At 36.1% G+C, this 23091-nt stretch overlaps 1 protein-coding gene across 5 annotated transcripts in view; it reads left to right on the top strand.

The window, feature by feature from the left end:
• Nucleotides 1-17509, top strand: part of TBCK (TBC1 domain containing kinase) — a 93728-nt gene extending 76219 nt beyond the window's left edge. For all 5 annotated transcript variants that reach the window (XM_034442231.2, XM_087875485.1, XM_087875484.1 and 2 more), the window contains 2 exons: nt 4893-5052; nt 16636-17509. In XM_034442231.2, the coding sequence (XP_034298122.1) occupies nt 4893-5052; nt 16636-16746 (271 nt within the window). In that variant the 3' untranslated portion in view covers nt 16747-17509. The remainder of the gene's footprint in view (nt 1-4892; nt 5053-16635) is intronic.
• The last annotated feature ends 5582 nt before the right edge of the window (nt 17510-23091 follow it).

Genomic DNA, 23091 nt, shown 5'->3' with positions numbered 1-23091 from the left:
TCTTTCTATCAGTTACTTAGTTTTCCTTCATTCAACATAGCTTCCATTACTCAACAATATCTTTTCAGAGCCTACATGTCTGTTTTTCAGTAAGACCCAATGAGAAATCGTGTCTCCTTTCTTGTGTCAGGTATCATTAATTAGAACTGATAATTTTATTTTTAGTGCTAGAGACTTAGAAACATTTAGAACTGAATTACTTTTATATTGAAACACCTTTTCTTAGTCACACTTTATTAGAAAGCACAATTGCTATGACTTGAAAACAAGCCAAAACCCTATATGTTTTACTATCTAACTAAAATAACAGTGATCAAGTATAACTATTCTTTATGTATATTTATTAATTTCATGTGCTAGTTGAGGTTTGCAAGGCCAAAGTTTCACCGTGTTAATCTATTGGCTCTTCATTATTTAGTTTTCTGAAGCTTTTTCTCCAGCAGTAGTTTAATCTTTTTAAGCCAGATTCATTTATAAGGAAAGCTTTTAATTTTGCCTGCACGACATGTTAAGAAAATCTCACAGAAACGTGAGCAGTTCTGCCACTAATAACTCTTTGTTGAAATTAACAGGCAGCTTTTCTTGCCAAGATAGCAGGTGTGTAAAGTTAATAACATTTCATCTGTAAGATTTGCTGTTAAACCCAGAGGTTGGCTTTTAATAGTTCAGTAAAATATACCCAAAATAGGAAGTACTACAGAAAGAAGCAGGATCTTGTGGGAATTTTAGTTCCATAGTCAGTGGAGAACTATATCCCAAGCACAGAAGGCATTTCTCAGTTCACAGAGATCACTTTGTTTTTCTCTCATTAGCTGTGAATCTGTTTGTTCTACTTAAAACAAGAATCCACAACTTGCAATCCTTCAGAATCTTCAGAGTTCCCCATTTTCTGATGAATTATGTTTAATTAGACTTAAGGAATAATCATACCAGCAGTTTTCAGTTAACCCAAATTAAATGTTAATTAATTTTCCCAACTCTTCCCACTTTTTGGAATGTACTCCCTGGAGTTCATTTGAAAGCCAAGTGCTGTTTTCAGTAGTGGGGGAGAAAATTGCTTTTGTGCTGTAAGGCAAAAGGCTTTTTATTCTCAAAAATAGGACCATCTTACAGATTCTTAGGTCCAGAATCCTAGTTATAATTTTGCATATGTAATACAGTCTAAACAGAATTAAAAACTTTTCCTGATTTAGGAGTATTTTAATTTTACCTGTATAAAAGTGCAGCTATTTCTTTTCCTATCTAAAATATTATTTTTTTAAAAATAGGAGGAAAATGATGGAAGAAGGAATAGAAAAACATTTTGGAATAAAATTCCATTGAGACAATCGGGTCATTTCATAATAAAAGTTTCAGCCAAAAGCCTCTTAATTCAGTTGAAATTAAAATAAAATTCCATTAAGAAAAAGCAGGTCATTTCACAATAAAAGCTTTATCTGGAAGCTTATTAGTTCATCTGAAATGAAAAGCTTACCTACAACAGAAGGCAGAAGGTCAATCCATACAAACTCAGGTACTCCAGGCAGTTTAAATAGTACTCAGCCTGATGAAGCATTATGAAACTTTAGGCAATTGCACGGAAAAGAAGAAAGAGATGCAATTTCCAAAAGCTCATTAACTTGTTTTTATAGGATACCATATGTAGACTGCACATATCTAGTCAACCACTAGATGGGAGTCTGATTGTCCTAGATGTCTTATGTTTTCATCTAGTCTCAGCCCTTTGAGGTATTCCAGAAAAGAAGCAGAAAGAGGAATACATGGAAGCTAAGATAAAAATAATCTAATTTATATTACAGGTATAAGGTGTAATGATTTATTTATTTTTCTTCATGTTAAAAGATGGCATGGTGTAGGACAGTGATGGCGAACCTTTTAGGCACCAAGTGCCCAAACTAAAAGGTGCATGTGCACGCAAATGTGCGCATCACGGACATGCGCACATGCATGCATGGCCATACGTGGATGCATGCACAGACATATGCACATGCCCAGGCGTGCATGAGTGAATGTGTGCATGCGTGGACATGCATGAATGTGTGCATGTGCGGACATGCACAAATGTGTGTATGCACGGAGGCGGGGCATCCTAACTCCGGCAGCGCGGCAAGAGGTAAGATCTTTTTCTTTCGTGAGCTTCTGTTTTGTCGTTTGCAGGGAAACAGATGCTTACGAAAGAAATGCCGCAGAGATCTGACCTGGGGCGACGGCACACGTGCCAGCAGAGAGGGTTCTGCGTGCCACCTCTCGCACACATGCCATAGGTTCGCCATCACGGGTGTAGGGTAACAGGGTAGCATTTAAGTGAAATAACAGCATAACATTTAAGCGATGTTTGCTTTTGCAGTAGTTTTGCAGCAAAATGAGTTTGTTAATTATGTTACAAAAATACCAGTGGAGTTTCATTGCTTTTTTTGAGAATTTTAGTGAAATTCTTTACAGTCCTTTAGCTCTGTTGGGTCCATTTCTGCTACTTATAGTCAGCTCACTCCTGGAATGGTTAAGATGCCATATAAGATTGGAGTGAATACTTCAAAGGAGTGGACAGTGACATGCTAAAACAATTGCAGAAACCCAGCATAAATGATTTCCTTTTTATTGAGGTTGTATTTATACAGTTGTCAGAAAACAGTCTCCTATATTTAATCACTATTATACTATCAATGATAAAGATGAAGATTTATTTGAAAATTTCGTTGTTGTTGTTGTCCAAAGTAAAAGGTAACTATTCCCTCCAGCTAGATGAAATTAATGAATTCTTTTAAATAGTGGGATGGGTCAGCTTTTTGTTGATCTCAGGCAAATGTTGCTGTTATGCTTCTCATGGTTATAATCTTGACAGTCATCCAAATGGAACTGCTTACACAAGTTGTTTTAAGAAGTATTCAAACTAGTATTAATCCTAGATTAGCTGTAAGCCTTCCTAAGGGATTTTAGAATTTATCATAGTGTTGCAATAACTTAAATGAAAAGTCATTATCTTCATTTTTAGCATGGAAACCAAACATTTGTGCTCAGTAGGTGGAATTGGAACTTGTTTAGCTCCATCAAGCATTATTAATCTACTCTTATTTTTTATAGTCAGACAGGAATAATAATGCAAAATGACATGCAATTAACAAAACTTCATTAAAATATTAAAACCTGTATTAATAGCCGTTCAATATGAAATTGAACTGTAGGTATTTTCTTTAAAAAACCTTAGAAACACATCAGATTTAGTAATATGTATTAAAAATACATTCCTTGCATGAATGCAGGGGAGAGCATGATTGTTATGCTTAACATAAGATTGAATAAGAGGCCAACAATATTAACAGTGAATATTAGGCATGAGTATTGAAAAGGAATCTCCATTATTACCCACAGAAATTATTGTCAGCCAGTATTTCTACTATTACATCTTAAAGATTCTAACACAGAAGTTGGGAAGTTATGGCCTAAGGTCTTCATCAGTTGCTAAAGATTTCATTTCATCTCCCTATGCTCCAGGGGTGGGCTGCTGGGGGTTCGCAGGGTTTCGGGAGAACCTCTAGCTAAGATTCTGTGCAGTTCGGAAAACCCCCAAATCCCATTCCTGGCTGATCCCGCCTGCCCCTCCCAGGAGTCCCCACATGGTCTGATTTGGATGCAGGTAAGTGCAGGGCGCAGGCGGACGCTTAGGGAGGGCAAAGAACGGGCCTACCGGCAGTTCGGGAAGGCCTCAAGAGGGCCTCTGGAACCTGGGGAGGCTGTTTTTGCCCTCCTGGAGGCTCAAGGAAAGCCTCCGGAGCCCGGGGAGGGCAAAAACACCCCCCTCCTGCCGTGGTGCAGGAGGCCGTCTAAGCCACACCCACCATGGCCACGTCCACCCAGCAACTGGGCAGAGAACCCCTTCCTAAAATTTTTGAAGCCCATTCCTGCTATGCGCTGAAAAGTCACCCTGAACTCCGTAATAACTTTACTTGGTTATAGAGCTATGTATTTTAAAGAAAGAGAACCTACTTCAGAAACTATGCAAGATAGAGGAGACCAAATCTGCCGAAGACAGCAAAAATCAGTGAGTTGCGTGCAGAGTCATTAGGAGGAAAGAGAAAACTTTGGGCAATCACCTATTCCTAGATTATATGATGTGGTTAAATACCTTTGGGTCAGTTTGAGAGGTGGATATCTAAGTTACATAGTCCAACAAGAAGTCTCAAGCCTCAGGTTTTATAAGTAACCATTTCCTTTGTTCTAGTTATTATTTGTAGTAAAATAGTTTTGGTTGAAGCAGAATTTAGTTGAGCTTCTCTTGTTGGGGCTTCCCTTATCTGGTGTTCTATGTTAAAACCATAAGCGATAGCTGCAGAATAACCCTGGCACTAGGAAATAACTTTCCTATCTTTAGCCTGATGAACCAGTATACATGTAAATCAGGAGTGGGTTCTACTTACCTTTACTACCGGTTCGCAACAGGGCCGTGCGCGCTCTTCTGCACATGGGTTCTGATGACGTCAGGGTCGGTGGGTGGAGCCTCCCTCCGGTTTTACTACCAGTTCTATAGAACCGGTCCAAACCAGAGGCAACCCACCACTGATATAAATGCTGCTTTTAAGGGGCAGAATCAGAATGAGACGGGGATCCTTTTCAGAGTTTTCCCAGGTCATTAGTTGTCAGGAGAATGCTGCAGTCTGATGCTGGGTACATTTTTTAGTGTTTTCATGGTTTTTATTGTTTTAGAATGTTTTAAGATTTTAACTGTAATATATGCTTTTGAATTGTGTGCCACCCAAAGTCACTTGCTAAGATGGGCAGCTATAGAAATTGAATAAATAAATGAAATGATGGCAGCACTTATAAGGTTTCTAGTTTTGCTCTTGTGCTCCTCCTTCTCCTCCTCAGTTTCCTTAACTAAAAATGTTTTTGTCTAGTTTTAACCGTGGGCATATACCAGGAAGTATCAATATCCCATTTGGGTCAGCGTTCACTGCTGAAGGAGAATTCATCCAGTGCCCTGCTACTTCCACACTTCAGAGCTTTAAAGGGAGAGTTGTGGTGATAGTAGGACACGTGTCAAAGAATGCAGCACAGGTAAGTTGCTTGGGGAGAAAGTATGTATATTGTTCAGAACAATAGATTGATGAATAATACAGTACCTGGATTACAATTTTACAGACAATTTACAAATGTAAAAATGTGTAACCCAAATCCACCATTAACTATGTGCACACCTTGAAAATCAAGCAATACCTACATAAACATTGAGAGTTCAAATGCTTTTGTAAAAACGTCCTTGCAGCCTGGTTGTGTTGGACTATAACTCTGATAAGTCTAATAATTTATTTATTAACAAATAAATTAATAGTGTGATCAGTTCTCATAAGAAATATATTTGAATCTGATTAACAGGCAACTTAACTTATTCCATTCCAGGATGTCTTACACTCTAAAACACAGGTTTCCAACTTTGGCAACTTTACGACTTGTGGACTTCAACTCCTAGAATTCCTCAGCCAGCATGCGCTGGCTGAGGAATTCTGGGAGTTGAAGTTCACAAGTCGTAAAGTTGCCAAGGTTGGAGACCCCTGCTTTAAAATATATGCAATGTATTATAGCAAGGGCGGGCTAAAGAAACCAACTCATATTACAGTAAAAAGGCAGTATTTTACTCCCAACATAGTTTCTGCTTGCCTGAAATGATCATATTGTAAAGGAATCATAGGGAATGACTGGATAAAAACAGTTGTTATTTTTAGCTGCTTCAGTAGGTTGCTAATGCCTAGCAATCACATCTCCTCTCTCTGATGAGAGAGAAGTTCCCTGAGGATGAGCTCCAGCATGAGTCCGAAAACTCGGAAGACTAACCAGCTGGTCCCGATGACCAAGCCAGATTGGATCCTGCAACATTATCTGGGTCTGGGACACGTAGATTTGCCTTCATTCTAATCACATCTTCCAAAGTAAGATTCCCTGGATGTCTGATCTCAGAGGAAACTTGGGGATCTCTGGATCAAGTTACACCCAAACTTGGCCAAGGACCAGAATATTTTAGAATTTAAAGGCTATGCCTTTGTGATTACAGCTATTAAAATGAATGGAGCAATCGGTATTTGACATAGAAGAATAAATTAAAAAGATGGAGGGACATGTTCAGAATGAGTCAAGGCATTTAGTGCAGAACAGAGCGAGATTTTTTAAAACTATATATAACAGTAAATCATGCTAAAAGAAACATTCACTTTCCTTAGCTTTTTCGGTTATAGTATAAACAATCTTTTTATTTTTTTAAAGTCTCAGATACTTAAAAGAAGTAATGTTTTAAATATATATAATAAGTTAATATAGTAAAATATAGTAAAAACACAATGAAGTATTCGTGAAGTAACAGAGAAAAAATTAAAAAGAAAAATTGTTAAGGTTGTTAAGGATTTACCATATTAAAATGCTTTAAATCTTTTATTGATTTATTTATTCAGCAAATATCTGCCCCAGGGCAATCAAACAACTTGGCAATTTTCATATTAATTGCATATAAAGCAAGAAATAAAACATCCACAATCACAATTATAGCGTAAAGACAAACCAAGACAAAGCCCTTAAAAAACAGAATATAAATATAATAAATATGCATATTTTATTGACTCAGCAGCAATACTTCCCATCACTGTGACTGAGACCTACGTTGTTTGGTAGTTTGCATTGAAGTGCTGCTTGTTTTCAGTTAATGTGTGTATCAAGGAATGTGTGCATATATTTCATTAAAGAAATAGCAGATTTAGACATATTTTGGGATTCTCTAAAACTGTTACTACTGTACTTCCTTTTCCATTAGGTGTTCTTGTAGCAGCTCCATATTTCCTGTAAAATTGGAATTTTGAGCGTTCAGAACTATCATGTACAGCAGCGGTCCCCGGGTGGTGTAATGGCCTAGAGGTGGAGCTCTCACCTCACAATCAGGAGGCTGTGAGTTCAATCCTAGGTAGAGGCAGATTTTTTTCTCTCTGGGTATACTGAGAATATATCTGTTGAATAAAACTCTGCATTGGCGACAGGAAGGGCATCTGGCCACTAAACACTCAGCTCCATTCAGTTGCCCAGAGAGAGGATGGTTTCACATGTGTACCCACCACTTGCACAAATGGAGTTCGCTGATTCACCTGCCATTTGTGTGGCCCAGTTTACCCAGGCTGTGGACTGGTACCGGGCCATGGATCGGGGTTTGGGGACCCTGATGTACAGATTACAAAGCTAGCAAAGTAAGTTGCCCAGTGTCACAACAGTTTTACCTTTGACGCTGTCCATCATAGCAGTATCTGTGGTGCAGTTTCAGGAACTGATTGACTGGATATACACTAAGTTAGTTGCTCTATGTGAAGTGATTTAGGATATTAAGTATTAAGGCTAAATCAGCAAATAAGGGGACTCTGATTTGAACTGATAAGATTGTCAATAAGAATTGTTCTTTTAAAAGAGCTAGCCAGTTTTTAACTTCATTAATCTGGTGACAGTAACATTTATAAATTTTGTTCTTTGATTCTAGAAACAAGAGGTTCTTGAATTCAAGCCCATTCAGATATAGTGAAGACTAAACAAATGAACTTTACCTTTACCCTGTTTTTATAACTGTTAGTGCTTAGGGAGTGTGAACTTTTTATCACCATTCATTTATTTTGCCTGTAAAAATTAATGACCTGTTTCTAAGTCATTAACTGGAATCATTTTTAAATAATTTGGGTATATTATTTTACTGTCCCATTAGAATGCTTGCTAGTGTATTATATTTTTAGAAGTACAATTGATGGGATGTCATCTTCCCCAAAATGTATGTGGGTTTCAATTCGGACAATGAAATAAGGCAGGATGACACATTCCTGGCCTAAACATACAATCTGTTCCTTCTATAAAACTGATTGATTTTTAAATATGTTTGGTGACCTTTCCATGTGGGAACTATTCATTTGGCTGATAACTAAAGAAAATTATTTGTTTCATAGCATCATAAGTACTGGGAAATTAACTTTAAGGCACATTTTCAGTGGAAAATTATTGGCTAAGTAGCCCAAAATAACAATACTACACAGTAGATACACATAGCAGCATTCATTAGTGTGTGCCAAATCAGCTAATCCAACTCTGGAACCAACCCAGTCTCATAGAGGTTATTGTGGAGATAACCCAGAGTTAGAATCAGAAAATAGAACAACATAGTCTCATAGCGGAGCATGGGAAAACCAAAACAATTATTTTTGTTGTTTTTACCAGTAAGGGAAATCAACCAAAGGGTGGAAAAGAACATGCTACAAGAAATTGAAATATTTCAAATTTTGTACAATGTGGTACAGACTTTTACACGGCTCTTCCACAAAATGTGTTGTGTTCTTGTTTTTTAAATTATACATAGCTTGGATGTTTGGGAACATTTATTTTTATATATTTATAGAAGGGGATAAACAGCTTTGTAAAGTTTTAGACGTAGGTTATCTGTTGAAGCATAAATAGTCAAGGTGAAGTCATGAATCTTGTCACATGGTCAGATCAATCAGTTAAAGGAGTTAACAAAACATTATTACTCAGATAAGAAACTCGGGAAGCATCTGGTAAAAGGTTTAAAAAGGTTTGGAGATTTTTGAAAATTATATTTGTCTGATTGTTTGCATGAGTTAAAATAAATCATGGAAAGCTAAGATGAGAAACAGCGTATAAACAGCAGGTACTTCGTTTTTTTCCATCATTTAATATGTATTGCAATTATAGTCATACATGCATCATAAGTATATTGTAAGTGAAATTATAACAAAGAGACATAATATATGTTGACCCTCTCCTCTGATAATAGTGATGATGTGTTTTTAGCCTGTTAAGAAAAGACTCATAGACTTTTTCATTCTGTCTAACTAAATAGCATGAATGTTACAAAATTCACTTATTACAGTCTTCAATAATGTTGAGATTTCTGTGCTTTGCAAGAGTGGAGTGATTATTTTGAAAATGTGTCTACTTTTAAAGAAAGAAAATAAATCCATAAAGTAGATCTCAAATCTAAAATAATATATTTTTGACTGTACTGTATGGTAGGTTTATTTCTTATCGTATTTTCCATCTACCTAGATTAATAGGAACTTTAAACTGCTTGTGAGCCAAACTCTTATACCTGCCGTTTCTACTTGAAATTATGGAGTGGAAGGGGTACATTCCTTACCAGTTGAGAATTTAGGGAATGTTTCTTTTATCTCGAGTGAACAAATAGTGCATTTTTGTCATAGTTTGTTCCTTACTACTTATCTCACTCATTACCTTGATGTTTGTAGAGTTGTACTCCTTTAGATTGCTTTCACTTGTTTTAAATTCCAAGCCACATCTAAGAAACTTCTTTAATGCTTTCTTTTTCGTAAAAGGTGTTCACATAATCCCAAGACACTGCAAAAATCATACATATGAGTCAGTTGCCAAGTGTCTGAATTTTGATCGTATATCCATGGGGATGCTGTAACAGTCATAAGTGTGAAAAATAGTCATAAGTCACTTTTTTCAGTGCCATTGTAATTTTGAATGGTCACTAAATGAACTGTTGTAAATTAAGACAACCTATATAAGTATTTTGAACTGAATTATATAGGAAAAAGCATCTTGGCATATTCAGGAAAGAGAAATTCATATAACAGTGTTTTTGCAAGCTTTTTCCATTTGCTTAGATTAATTTCATATTTTAGAACTTTAGATTTAAATTAATTGGATTTTAAGAAGAGGGGAGTTGCAATTGCAAAAGTTATTAATTGGGTTATATTATTTTAACTTTTTTTCTTTCTCATTCTGCCATCCTCTCTTTATGGATGTTTCTAAACAGAGGATTACTGTTGCTTCCATTCAAAATGTGCTCTCCTGACCTTTTCTTTTGGGGGGGGGGGGCAGAAGGAGGGTAGAAATAGAAGTGGTAAGTAGATATGGGAAGGGTTAAAATAGAAGAAATTCTTCTATAAAATATGCATGAGGCATAATAATTGCAGAATGAAAGTCCAATTTGGAAGCACAATATGTTGACTATGCATGTAAAAATAAATATGTAACATATAGTCAACTCTATTAATATTTCTTTTGTTGCTTTTTTTACCCCTCCTAAATTCACTTGTAAAAACAAAATTGAAAACTTGTGGAAGCAATTGGAAGTCATATAGTTGTCTACATTCAGCCTTAAAACTTGTGTTATCCCCACCCCCACCCTCAGGTGGGGAAAAGCAGTGAAACCAGTTTTCCAGTCATCTATATGGTGTAGGAAAGCTAAACTATTGTGTAAGTGTAATGATGGACACAAAAAAACCCAAAAAAACAGGACACGACACGACTAGGAAAGATTGAATAGCAGTTGCATTATAAATGCAACGCAGCTACAGCTTATAACTCTAGTCCACTTGGAATGTCCATCTATTATGTTGTGCTTATTGTTTTAACTCTGAGCTGTTCTACTTTTGGTTTGCTCTGTGCACCTTAGAGAATCGGCTAATTTGGGTCAAAGTGCAAATGCTGTTGCAAGAGCCAATTTGATGTAGGAGGGCAGGGCTCCAGGATAGAAACCAGGAGACCGTGAATTATAGTCCCACATTAGGCACAAAAGCCAGCTGGGTGACTCTCTCTCTCTAAACCCTAAGAAGGGGGCAATAGCAAACCACTTCTGAAAAATTTTGCCAAGAAAACAGCAGGAACTAATCCAGGCAGTCACCAGGACTCAATCCTGACTTGAAAACATATATACACACATAAATGATATTAAATAAATAAAATTGCTGTTTACTTCAATTTATTGGCCACATCAATAAATGTCTAGTTTGGTACAGCAACCAAACAGGGCAAGGACAGACTCCAATGGATGGTTAAGACCAGGGGTGGGTTCTACTTACATTTACTACCGGTTTGCAGCGGGGAAGCGTGCACGCTCTCGCTTCGCTCATGCGCAGAAGCGTTTTGATGGTGTCGGTGGGCGGGACCTCCCGCCAGTTTTACTACCGGTTCTATAGAACCGGTGCGAACTGGGGACAACCCACCACTGGTTAAGACTGCAGAAAAAACAATTGCAATCAGCCTGCCTTCCATAGAAAACCTGTATATTGCACGGGCCAGAAGGAGGACTGAGAAGGTATCTGTAGATCCCTCATATCCTGGACAAATAGTTACAACTCCTTCCTTTGGGACAGCGCTATAGGGCATTGCATGACAAAACAACTACGGTAGACACAGGGATAGATCTTTCCCTCATGCTATCGTTCTGTTGAATACCTAATTATCATAGTGTATTTCTATGTCTATGTGTATTTACACATGTAGCATGGCTGTATTATCTTCTTTACTCCACCCTCTTATTTGTATTATCATTATGATGATGATTACATTACTTTGTTGCTTTGCCATGTACACTGAAACTTCTGCACTGGAGGCAAATTCCTTGTGCGTCTAATTTCATTTGGCCAAATAAACTATTCAATTCAATTGAATTCAACATCATTCAATACTGCTCAACATGGCTTACAAAAGCTAATAAACTCTGCAACATTAAAATAAATGAGCTACTACTTTGTCTATGAAATAAAAGAAGCCAAACTTCGGTGCTGTTCCCTTATGCATCAGTAGAACCCATATGAAGGTTTAGTAACATTCAGTGCCAAAGATAATGCAGAAGATTAAAAAAAAAAAAGCCAAAAGAGATACATCCTTTTTTCACACAATTGTAAGAAAGGGCACCTGAAGAGGCTCCTTTTTGATGTCTTTTCTGATTCTATCTCTGGCACTAGAAGGCTGGAGTAGTAGCTATATACTCCCTTCCCAGGAGCTACTAACTCATTTTTCTCTGTTCAGCATAACTTATCATGGTAGGCTTGAATGTCATGGTAGCTTAAGAGATAAATCCCTAGACAAGGAATAAGTGCAGGATTTAATGAATTACAAGTGAAAACTAATTTAAGGCATTTGAATTCTTCAGCTAATCACATAATGCAGAGTTGATAAATACATTTACAACATCCTGTAGTCTCATAGACTGCCATAAGATACTTACATTTTCTCCCTTCTAGAGAAAAAAAAAACCTAGCAGGCAATATATTATTTCAACATTTCTCCCCCAAAGCTACATGATTGGAGGGCTCATTAAAAAAAATTAACTGTAAGAAGAAGCTGGAAAACTTGGTGATAAAATTCTCCCTCCCTTCTCCACCTGTAATTTAGCTTATCTAGAGGGTTTGAAGAGAAATATATAATTTTTATGTCTCTTTGTGTCTATAAAGATGATGTGATTTAAATATGGATTCGGAAAATCCTTTTATGTATGCAAAACTCACATTCCTCTGCTCTGAAACACACCTATAATGGAAAGTTCTCCTATTTTATTACTATAATTTTGCAATGGAAAATTAAGGTCCTCCCCTCTAAAGGAGGTATATATGAAACTTAAAGTGAAATCCATGTAAATATTTGGAATGATTCTCTCTTCCCCTCCAGCCAGAGGTAATACGTGCCAGAAATAACCCTTTAACTTTTTGTTTTGTTAAAGAATCACTGTAAGAGTTATGTTCTGACTTTGGAGGTAAGAAATCAAACAGTACTGGAAAATGACCTATCACTTCTGATTTTAGTCTCTTTGATTATTCACATGTTCTGTTGCTCTTTAACTTGTCAGAAATTTGGCTGCGGGTCAGATACACAGATTATTTTAGCAACAGTAATTAGAAACATTCACCTTTGGCCCTAGTTTTCATTTAACTTTTTTGGTTTTTAATTTACCTTTCAATATAGAATTGAAATAAAGCCATATTGTTTACTGCTGTTGTTTTCCTTATGTCAGAATTTAGGTTCTAAATTGTTTAAATCAGATCCTATATTCTATAAATCATTATACATTGGGATGAAATTAGCAATAATAACAAATACTGATTCAATAATACCTTAATGTGAAAAATTCATCCTATGATGACAGTTTCTCATGTTTAAGCATATACAGTATTCCTTCATCCATGTGCAAACTTGGTGATATGAAAATGCAAGTAACTTCCTACAACATCACCCACCCTCAAAATCTGAATAGGAAACATTATATATGCATAAAAGTCTCAATTCTTTTCTTTTTGGGTAGTATTTTAGATCAAGCATAAATCTGATTTATTATATTTACTATTTTATGGAATGGTATTTCCATTAATATATATTAGTGGTAGGTTTTTCCCCCCATTTCCAGAAGAAAATATGAAAAAGCTACAGGCGTGCAAAACTCTTTCTTTCATGTCTGTTCATCCAAGTTCATATTTTCCTGAATTGTATTTGCAAGATCTTTTTTTGTCAAAATGTTCAATTATGTCTCTCTTATTCAAATCAAGCCTTTTAGTTTAGTATTTCTTCTTCCTGCTCCAGACCACCCAGCTAGCAAATACCCTATTTGACCAGTTGTCACATATTCTCATCTGCTTTGTTGCTATGTGTATCCCAGCATGATGGCAGTTATAGGTCATCATCACTTCAGGAGTTCTAAAAGGGTCATTTGTCGAAGCCCCATCAATTACTTGGGCATTGCAAAAGAACAATAACACAGCACAAGATTCATTAGATTTTATGAGACATCATCAATTGCAGTTGCCTTTTGGGTAAATAGAATTTAGTATTTGGAGGATATGCTACGTCAGGCATGTCGAACCTTTTGGCTTGCCTGGGCTGCATTGAGTGAAGAGGAATTGTCTTGGGCTGCATATAAATATATATAATATGAGAACTATCACTAAAAGTCATACAATGTTAAAAAGTTTACGATCTTGTGGTGCCGCTTTACTAGCTGTTCAGGGCCTCATGGAGCCTGTAGGCCCTCTTCTCCTGAGCATCCGGGAGAAGGAAGAACAACCCCAAATTCAGTTTTACTTCAGCATTACACATGCAAAACAAGGGATTGTGGCTAAATTCCAACTCTGAATGACTCACAAAAACAGCAAAAGGTTGGAATACGGTTCATCCATTAACAGATAGAATTGCCTACAGCAAAAGAAATTTGCTGAATTAAATATGTACTGTGATTTATCTCTCATTCCTTACTATGACCGGGTGCCTTTCTTGCTTACCTCTGCAATACCAAGTTATGGCTTAATGTAACTTGCTAACTGTATAGTTTAACATCATAGACCTAAAATGTTGATGCTCAATATATACAAATAGACCTTTCATAAATAGTTTTAGGGTTTGGGGACAGGAATGACCTTCTCACCAAAAGAGCAAGAGAAAAGATCTCTAAAGTTGTCCTGTCTGTATTGCACCCCTATCCCACAGATATGATCTTCTGGAGCTCTTCTTGCTATTGGCCACAAAGTCCTGCTTTGTTTATCCTATACTGATTTGGCCCCAATTGAATAAGAAGAGGGACGCCAAGATTCCTTGGCTTTCTTCTTCACTAAAGCTTTTAAGAACAATTACCTCTGACTCTTATCATCTGTATTACTTGCCTTTACAAGTAACAACTAGCTATAGATCATGTACTCTATCTCCAGTCCCCAAAGACCTACATGAAAACCTTTGAAAGGGTTTTTCGTTTAGCTTTCATCATGTACCAATAGATATTATCTTGTATTTGTTCAACACAAAAATATTTGTTATGAAACACAACAAAATTCTATCTTTATTGTTTAAGGCAGACTAATCCCCCGTTTTCAAAGCAAGAAACCATAGATTTACAGTAGTTTTTGTACTGCTTTTCCTTTTTAATTGTCAGCTGAGGTCAAAATATTTTTGCTGTTATTAGTTTAAACAGGCATGTATTACTTTCGTCAGCTCTGCGTAGGGATTTTGTTTAATAATATATACTACAAATATTATAGAGTATGATTTAACATGAGTTAACATCATAGCTGAATTGTGACCAATTCTAAAATGATTATCCATGTAGTTGCATCACACAGGAAGCATAAGGCATTTGTTGTGTAATGTCTTAATTAAATAGATATGGGAGGTATTCCCTCACGAGCTTATTCTAAAATTACAATGAATCGCGGTTCCATTCTGTAGTATACTTTTGTTAAGCAAAAGAAGGATTTTCCTAACTACTATTTTGAGGCAAAAACTAAGACTTTTTTCTTTAAAACTATAATAGGTGAGAGATTAATATGGCAAAAATAAAATCATCTTATATAAATTAGAAGGGGGAAACTTTCAAATACATCTATATCTGCTTTAAAGAATATTGGAAGTCACTAAAGTATTTTTGTTTTGTCTTGTTTTTCTTTCTATTGTTTTCAACACTTTTTTCTTAATTTCTTTTTGTACTGCTTGGTGTTTATCTTTTAACTTTATAAATATACTTAATGAAAATTATATAAAAAAAGAAAACTATAATAGCTATAATAACACATGTTGTCTACCAATTGAATATATATTTAGTGCAATTATAAGACTCATAGTAAAATCTGAAATTCAGCAACATTTCCCATTGCTCTGGAAAATATTTGTGTTGTTTCTGAATTTATACATTTATCACTGAAAACAAACATGTTGGTCTGCTTTTAACTGAATGTAGAGGTCCCTTTGGGTCAGATCTCAAAGGGATCTCAACTTTAGATCAATCTCACTCAATACAATTCGCCTCACAGAGTTGTTGTGAGGAAAATAGGAGGAGGAAGGTACAGTACAGTATGTTCAGTCTTGAGTTATTTAAAAAATAATAAAGATGGGATATAAATAAATGAAATCCATATATAAATATTAAAGAAATATAATAAAGCATTAACATATTCTAATAGAATAAATAGAAATCAGTCAAATAAATAAATGAATATGCATCTTCAAATTCAGTTCTCCAGACCTAAGCATGCAAACGTTAAACATACAGGATAATTTTCAAGTGGGAAGTGAGTCAACACACTATTGCTCTACAAGTCTATGTCTAGATAAAGGGGATGATAGTAGGATAGTGGTGGAGGACTACAACTAAAACTGAATCACTTCCACTTGAAAAAAGTATGTAAAACTTCTGTAGTATTTCCTGTATAAAACAAACAAAAATTACTTGAAAATAATTTAGTAAGTAAAAATTGTTCTTGATCGATAATAGGAGAATGCAGAAGCTTTAGTAAGCTTAGTCTTAGACCCTAGTCTTTCATATACAGCTACATATAGGTAGTCCTCAACATATAACCATTCCTTTAGTCACTGTTCGAGGTTACAATGGCACTGAAAAAAAGTGACTTATGGCCATTTTTCTCACTTATGATTATTGCAGCATCCCCACAGACATGTGATCAGGTGCTTGGCAACTGACTCATATTTATGAGGGTTGCAGTGTCCCGTGGTCATGTGATCACGTATTTATTTATTAGAATTTGTCAAAAACGAGAACAAGAATAAAAATACAATGATAGAGACGATAGGCACATTAGTGCACTTATGCACGCCCCCTCTACTGACCATTTAAGTATAAGAAGTTTTGCAACCTTCTCACAAGCAAAGACAATGTGGAAGCCAGATTCACTTAAGTGTTAAGTGTTATTAACTTCACAACTTCAGTACTTCACTTAATAACTGTGGCAAGAAAGGTCATAGAATAGGGCAAAATTCTCTTAACAACCGTCTCACTTAGCAACAAAAATGAGCTCAATTGTAGTCATAAGTCCAGTATTGAAATATATACATGCATCATTCTAACGTAAAATATTTCTGCTTCAGTTCGCAGCTCATCTGGTGAAAATAAAATATCCAAGAATTTGCATTCTGGATGGTGGTATAAACAAAATGAAGCCAACAGGTCTTCTAACAGTTCCTTCTCCACAAATATGACCAGGAAAGCTTGAAGTGTCTCCTAGACATATGAAAAAAACTTCCGAGTTTTTAATTCTGTTCATGCCCCAAATATTGTGTCTGTTTACAGTGTTTTTTCAGTGTTTTTTTTTTCAATTTATCATTCTTTACAGAATTTTACCATGACTGGAAGAAGCTATAAAGCATTAAAATGATGTAATTCTAAAAAATCGTCAATTGAGCTTTGTCCATCCAGCAAGAGAAAAAACAAAGTTATTAACTCAAATTATGAGTTTCAAATTATATGGATGAATAATATCATTTGAGTGACTGATACATTTAAGGTATAATATTTCAGTTCAAGAATTAATAGTTTGACTTACTAGTTTTTCTGGACCATGGAATATTTGTGTTCCCTGAATCCTCATCTGCAAAAAATTGAAATTGACCTGAGAATTTTCTCACTAACTGACTGCATTTAAAAAGTTTAGCCATTTTAAATTGTATTTTTCATTTATTTTATGAAAAGTATAAAGAATTAATGTTTCAGTGCTTAGTAGTAAATAGATTGGAATGCCTTTACAATCCAGAACAACATATGATTTGAAAAATCTAAATGGCAGTGTAAAAACTCATTAGGGTTTTTTTTTTTCAGGTGTAACTTTTCATTATATTAATTTGGGACACTTATGTAAGCATACCATTGGATATAGTGAACATTATTTCTCATGCACAAATTTCTTATGTTTAAATATTTCATGAAAAATAAGATTAAAATAAAATGCCAAATATTTACCATAAATTGAGTTTGATTTTACTTTTTTTTTTCATCGAGACTTTGATAGTCAATATTCTCTTTCAGAAGAGAAATTGAATGTTGGAAGTTTTCAGATTATCCATTCTTTAATTTTGCACACAGCATTAACAAGCTCTGAATCTACATTTTGAGATAAAGACACATAAAAGAGCGGTCCCCAACCTTTGGTGGCTGGCACGTGGGGGGGAGAGAGGGAGGGTTCTTTTTGAGTGCAGGCGCTAATGGAGCTTTGCGCACAAACGCAAGCACCCTCTGCTCATGTAAGTGCAGCCAGTTTTGAACGGGCCATGGTCCAGTAGTGGGCCACTGCCCAGGGGTTGGGAACATCAATATAAAAGACATGAGACCTCTTCCGGGTTGCTGTTTGTCGCTGCCAGACGTTCCTTTGGGATCGTCAGCTTCCATCGCCTGTTAGAGCCGCCTTCACAACGGAATGGCGGCTCGAAAAAACTCCGTTTCCATGAGGAAACGGAGATAGAGCCGGCAGGGGTGGGTAGAACTCTCTGCGGAGTCCCAAAAGTTTTTTCTTTACTTTTGGGACGGAGCGGATGAGATGCCCCGTATCCCCAGCCGCCGCTCCGGGCTTTGGGAGACCTCTGCTGATGCAGAGCCAGGCGTCAAAAGCAAGCCTGCAAATTTAACAGACTACTCAAAGAAAATGTGAGGTGGACCTGTAATACTGAACCGCAAGTATTTTACTGATTTTTTTTTTAAAAAAAATTACTTAAGAGAGAGGAGGAAAAGAAAGAGGAAAAAAAAAAGCCTTTTAAAATGGCGTCGGCTGGAGGAGAGGCTGAAAGGGAAAGTCCTTCCCTTTTCTATTACCACAATGTAGCGGAATAAATACCACTGGCTACATTTGTAGACAAAACTTCGCTCCTGTGTCTTTTTCTCTTTTTTTTTTTTTTCCCTTGGAGACCTGATATTGTTGTTGATTGGAAAGAAGTCCTTTTTTTTTTCTTGCTTGCTTTTTTTTTTAACAAAGCCTGCCTGGGCGGAAACATGGCACTGAGATTTATAAAGTCAGATAAACAAGAAGGGGGGGGGATCCCCCCACCAACAACTTAAAGGAACAAGTCTTAATTCTTCAGTCTCAGAAACCTGATTTTAACATAATAGAATTTTTTATAGAGGAGATTGAAAGAAGGGAGGAGATTGTGAATCAGCAATTTGAAAAATTTAAGCAGGAAATTAAAGAATTGGTGAAATCTAAGTTTGATTTTTTTGGAGAAAAAATTCTCAAAAGTGGTTAATGGTTTTACAGGATTTATGATACAGTTGGATACAAATACTAATGTACTAGAGTCTAAAATGGAAGAAATTCAAGATAAATTGGACAATAGAATTCAAAAAATTGAAAATGATTTGACAAACACTCAGGATAATAGCTTAGAAGAAAAACCTAAAATGGATGCTGATCAAAAGTATGGTAATGTAGAAAATCTGCAACAGAAGATTGAAAAAGAGATTTTAATGGTACAATATAATTTCACAGAATATGCGATAAGATTAAGAGGTTTGCAGGAAAATAATAGAGATGATTTAAGGAAAATATCTTCTGAATTTCTAGCTGGGATTCTAAAGGTTCAACCTGACGAAGTGTTTTGTAGGATCGACAGAGTTTATCGAATCAACTCCTGGATTGCCAAGCAAAGGCAATTGCCTAGAGATGTGGTGATTTATTTTACAGACAAGGAAATTAGGAATAATATCATACAAAATTCCTTCAATTCTAATTTGCAATTGTATGGAAGAAAGATTTGGATTTACAAGGAACTCCCACCTAAGATATTGATGGAAAGGAAGAAATTTGGTTTTCTGGTGAATGAGTTAAAAAAGAGAAATATCTCCTACAGGTGGGACGCCCCAGTTGGTATTATATTTAGATACCAAGGAGAAAGATATCAGCTAAATACTGTTGAAAGAGCGGAAGAATTTTATCAAAATAGGTTGAAAATGAACTTAACATCTTCAGGTATAATACAGGATAAGCAGAAGGAGCCGGAAATAAAGGTAAAATATCGAATTACAGAGACTGTACCAGATGAATTGCCTTTGGATTTATTGGATACCCCAGCTGGACTATCTACAAATTTGAGAGAAGAGGCATCTAATCTTAATGTGATGACTTATCAAGGCAAGGATAAACATGGAAACCAATTAGGGGATATACAAGGGATAAAAAAGAAACATGAGATACAAAAGCGAAACCAACAAGACCAATCTACAAAGCAGAATAAAAACCGACCAGATGATACACATTTTGTAGAAAGGGAACCAGGATGGAAACCAAACCCACAAAAAGAAAAGAAAAAAAGAAATAGGTGGCATAAAAATAGAAATTTCTAAATCAGGCAACAGTGAAGCCAGTGATTTTAAAATATGAACGATTATGTGTAAACACAGAAGAGGCGACGTATTGGTTAATATCATCCTGAGGTTTGTGGCAGATCTCTGCATGGCCGTAATCTGGGGACGTGAAACGAGCCTTAAACTGATGGATTTGAATTATCCATTTTGGAATTTCTTTTTGTGTTGATAAACATATTATATTATCTTGAATCACAAGGCAAGAGAATTATGCTGGGGCATGCAGAAGATCGGGTTGTTACCCACTACGATGATGGGAATTAATAATCCTGATGAAACCCACAATTATTACTATATGGAATATAATTATAATGTCACTCGGGTGGTTGTTTTTTTCTTTTATACATATAAGAAGATATTTACTACTGATGGGGGCAGATATGATTGAAGATCCTGAATAAACTGTTGCACCAGTAAGCTATGTTACCTGATTATGGATGTTGGTTCTACCAATCCAGTGGAAAGACCTCAAAGAAGATACTATATGGATTATAAATTCAAAGTCATTGTCTTTTCTTTTTTTTTATTTAGATATAATGGAAAATATAGACATATATTTTTAAGTAGTGTGGGCAGTGAATCAAAGATGTTAAGAAATGTTGTGTATGGTAATTTTGCATGATAGTGGGTGAATAAGCTAGTTAGTAGATTGATTAGTTTAAGAAAAGGGATTTTTAAGTGTTATATTTAGGGGAGTGGAGGAAATGGATAGAGTGGAATAAATGTTAAACTAGATTTTATGGGGAAGGCCGCTTTGAAATGTTATAGTAATATATATAGAAGATTAAATGTTAAAGTAGGACTTATCGTATAGTTTTAAAGTGGAGAAGTTATTCTATAATGTCATAGTATAATGTCTTTTTTTTTTCCTTTCTTTTCTCTTTTCTGATATGTATGGATAAAGGGGGATGTTATAATATTAATAATATTTTTAGTAAGTAAAGGTCAATATCTAGAGGAGGGAGTAAGTAATCTGTTATGAATTAGGTTTTTTTTTATTATGAAGAAGTCACAGGGGGGGATGGGTGGGGAGGGGGGGTTAGGGAGGGGGAGGGAGAGGGGGGAAAAAGGGGGGGAAATTTGTATTTGAAAACTTTTTCAATAAAAAAAATATATATAAAAGACATGTAAGTAGTAAATTGTCTTATTGCATTATAAATATCCTTGACTCAGATGTGTCCAATTCCAGAGTGTTGGGGATTTGAGCCAGTTTAGTGTAACGGTTAAGACACAAGTCTAGAAAGAGGGAGATCATGAGTTCAAATCCTGCCTTAGCCATGAAAGCTCTCTCTTGGGCCAGTCACTCTCTCAATCCAATGCACCTCACAGGGTTGTTTTCTGGAAAATGGGAGGGAAAGATGTGTTAGATATGTTCACTGTCTTGAATTATTTGTCAATATAATGTTGGGATACAAATATATAAATAAAACTGCCTCAACCAGCCTCTTGGCTTTTTTTACCTCAGACCAGGTTCATAAAAATTAAATAGAAAATAAGCTTTATAAGGAACTTCAGAATAACTATGTCTGTTATGTATGAAAAATGGAGAAAATTATCCAGATTTCATTCATCCAGTCCCCTTCATCAACGAACATCCCATCCCAGTGGAAGCTATGATAGGATGAAGACAAGGAAAAACTATTTCATATCCATTCAATAGTTCATTTTTAAAAGCTTTGGATTGGTTCAGGAACATGCTTATAAAATGCAAAGCTGTTTGGGAAAAGTTTCAGCATTTTTTACTACTGCCCGCTGTTGACTGTTGACTTACCGCTTAGGCCTCTTTTAAGCCTAAGCAAGTATAGATGCTATCTCATCTCCAAACAGAACTGAGGAGGAAAAACATATAGAGCAGGATTCAAATGTTATCATTATTAAAGTAAACCTATTGAAATTTGCTAAATGAAATATATTAGTTTAATACCGTGATGGCGAACCTATGGCAAGCGTGCCACAGGTGGCACACAGAGCCATATTGGTGGGCACGCTAGCTCAGCCCCGGTGCACATGCGTGCGCCGGCCATCTTATTTTCGGGCCTTCCGGTCCCACCAGAAGTTGGCAAACAGGCTGTTTCAGGCCTCCGGAGAGCCTCTGGGGAGTGGGGAAGGCTGTTTTTGCCCTTCCCAGGCTCCTAGAAAGCCTCATGAGCCTGGCTAGGGCGAAAAACAGGCCTACCAGGCCCACTATGCCATCGCATGCCAAAAGCAGTGGGAGCGCGGGGGGGTTGCACGTGCATGCACGGGGGGGTGGGACGCATAGAATTATGGATGCGGGCATGCACGCGCGCAACTCCCCCACACTACCCCTGCTTTTGGCACACGATGGCTAAAAGTCACTGGTTTAATAGGTCTGCTCTAAATATATTGCCACCCTAGCTCTAAATGACCTAAAAAGTTTAAAACAGACAGCTGGGAAATCTGTGATTTCATTCCTGTTGCTTAAACAATACAAAAGATAAATGGTGCTGGCTGTACTTAGATAACGCAAAGCATACAATGCATCTTACCTCAATACCTTTGATTCTTTTTCTTTTCTAAATATAAAAGTAAGATTAAAAATAATTCTTAGGCAAAACAGAGATGGATACCCCTTTTATCCTCCAGGTATTCCAAAGCATGTTCCCTCAACTATCAAAGGACGTGTTTTTCTAGTGAATATGTGTTACCTGGCAGTAACAGTATAAGCTGATTTTAGCATGAGTCACTGATTCCACCTTTCTCTTTAGGGAGAAATTTTATCTTTTTTTTTTTTTTTTTGAGTTTTAGAACATAACTCTGGCGCCACTGAGCACAAAAGTAGCATAATAAATCTTTCTTCTAGTGGATAATTGTTAATATTAGCTACAATAACCAATTTGTCAGTATCTGGGGAATCAGAGGCAATGGCTATTATAGAACCCAGGGTATTAAAAAGATTTAGCTTCCTTACCTTCCTATCACTAGGTGGAATTGCTTGCATCCACCCTTCAAAATAATCTTTAGTTAATTCTTTGTAGTCTCTAATTAGCCTACTTATTTTCTGGCATTTTGGAGACATCTGTCACAGGTCCAAAATCTAGATATTCAAGGATGATAGGTACTGGTGCAAATTTTAACAACTCTCTATTTTAAATTTACATTAATTTTAGCCATTTTTCTCCAATTTGACAGTCCTCCATATTTTATGTTAACTTGAAATTCCTGGAGCTGAAGGCTTT

The sequence above is a fragment of the Pantherophis guttatus genome, chromosome 8 (genome assembly GCF_059756535.1).
Source record: "Pantherophis guttatus breed Tessera chromosome 8, ASM5975653v1, whole genome shotgun sequence".
NCBI lineage: Eukaryota > Metazoa > Chordata > Lepidosauria > Squamata > Colubridae > Pantherophis > Pantherophis guttatus.
This window is presented reverse-complemented; position numbering and strand designations above follow the sequence as displayed.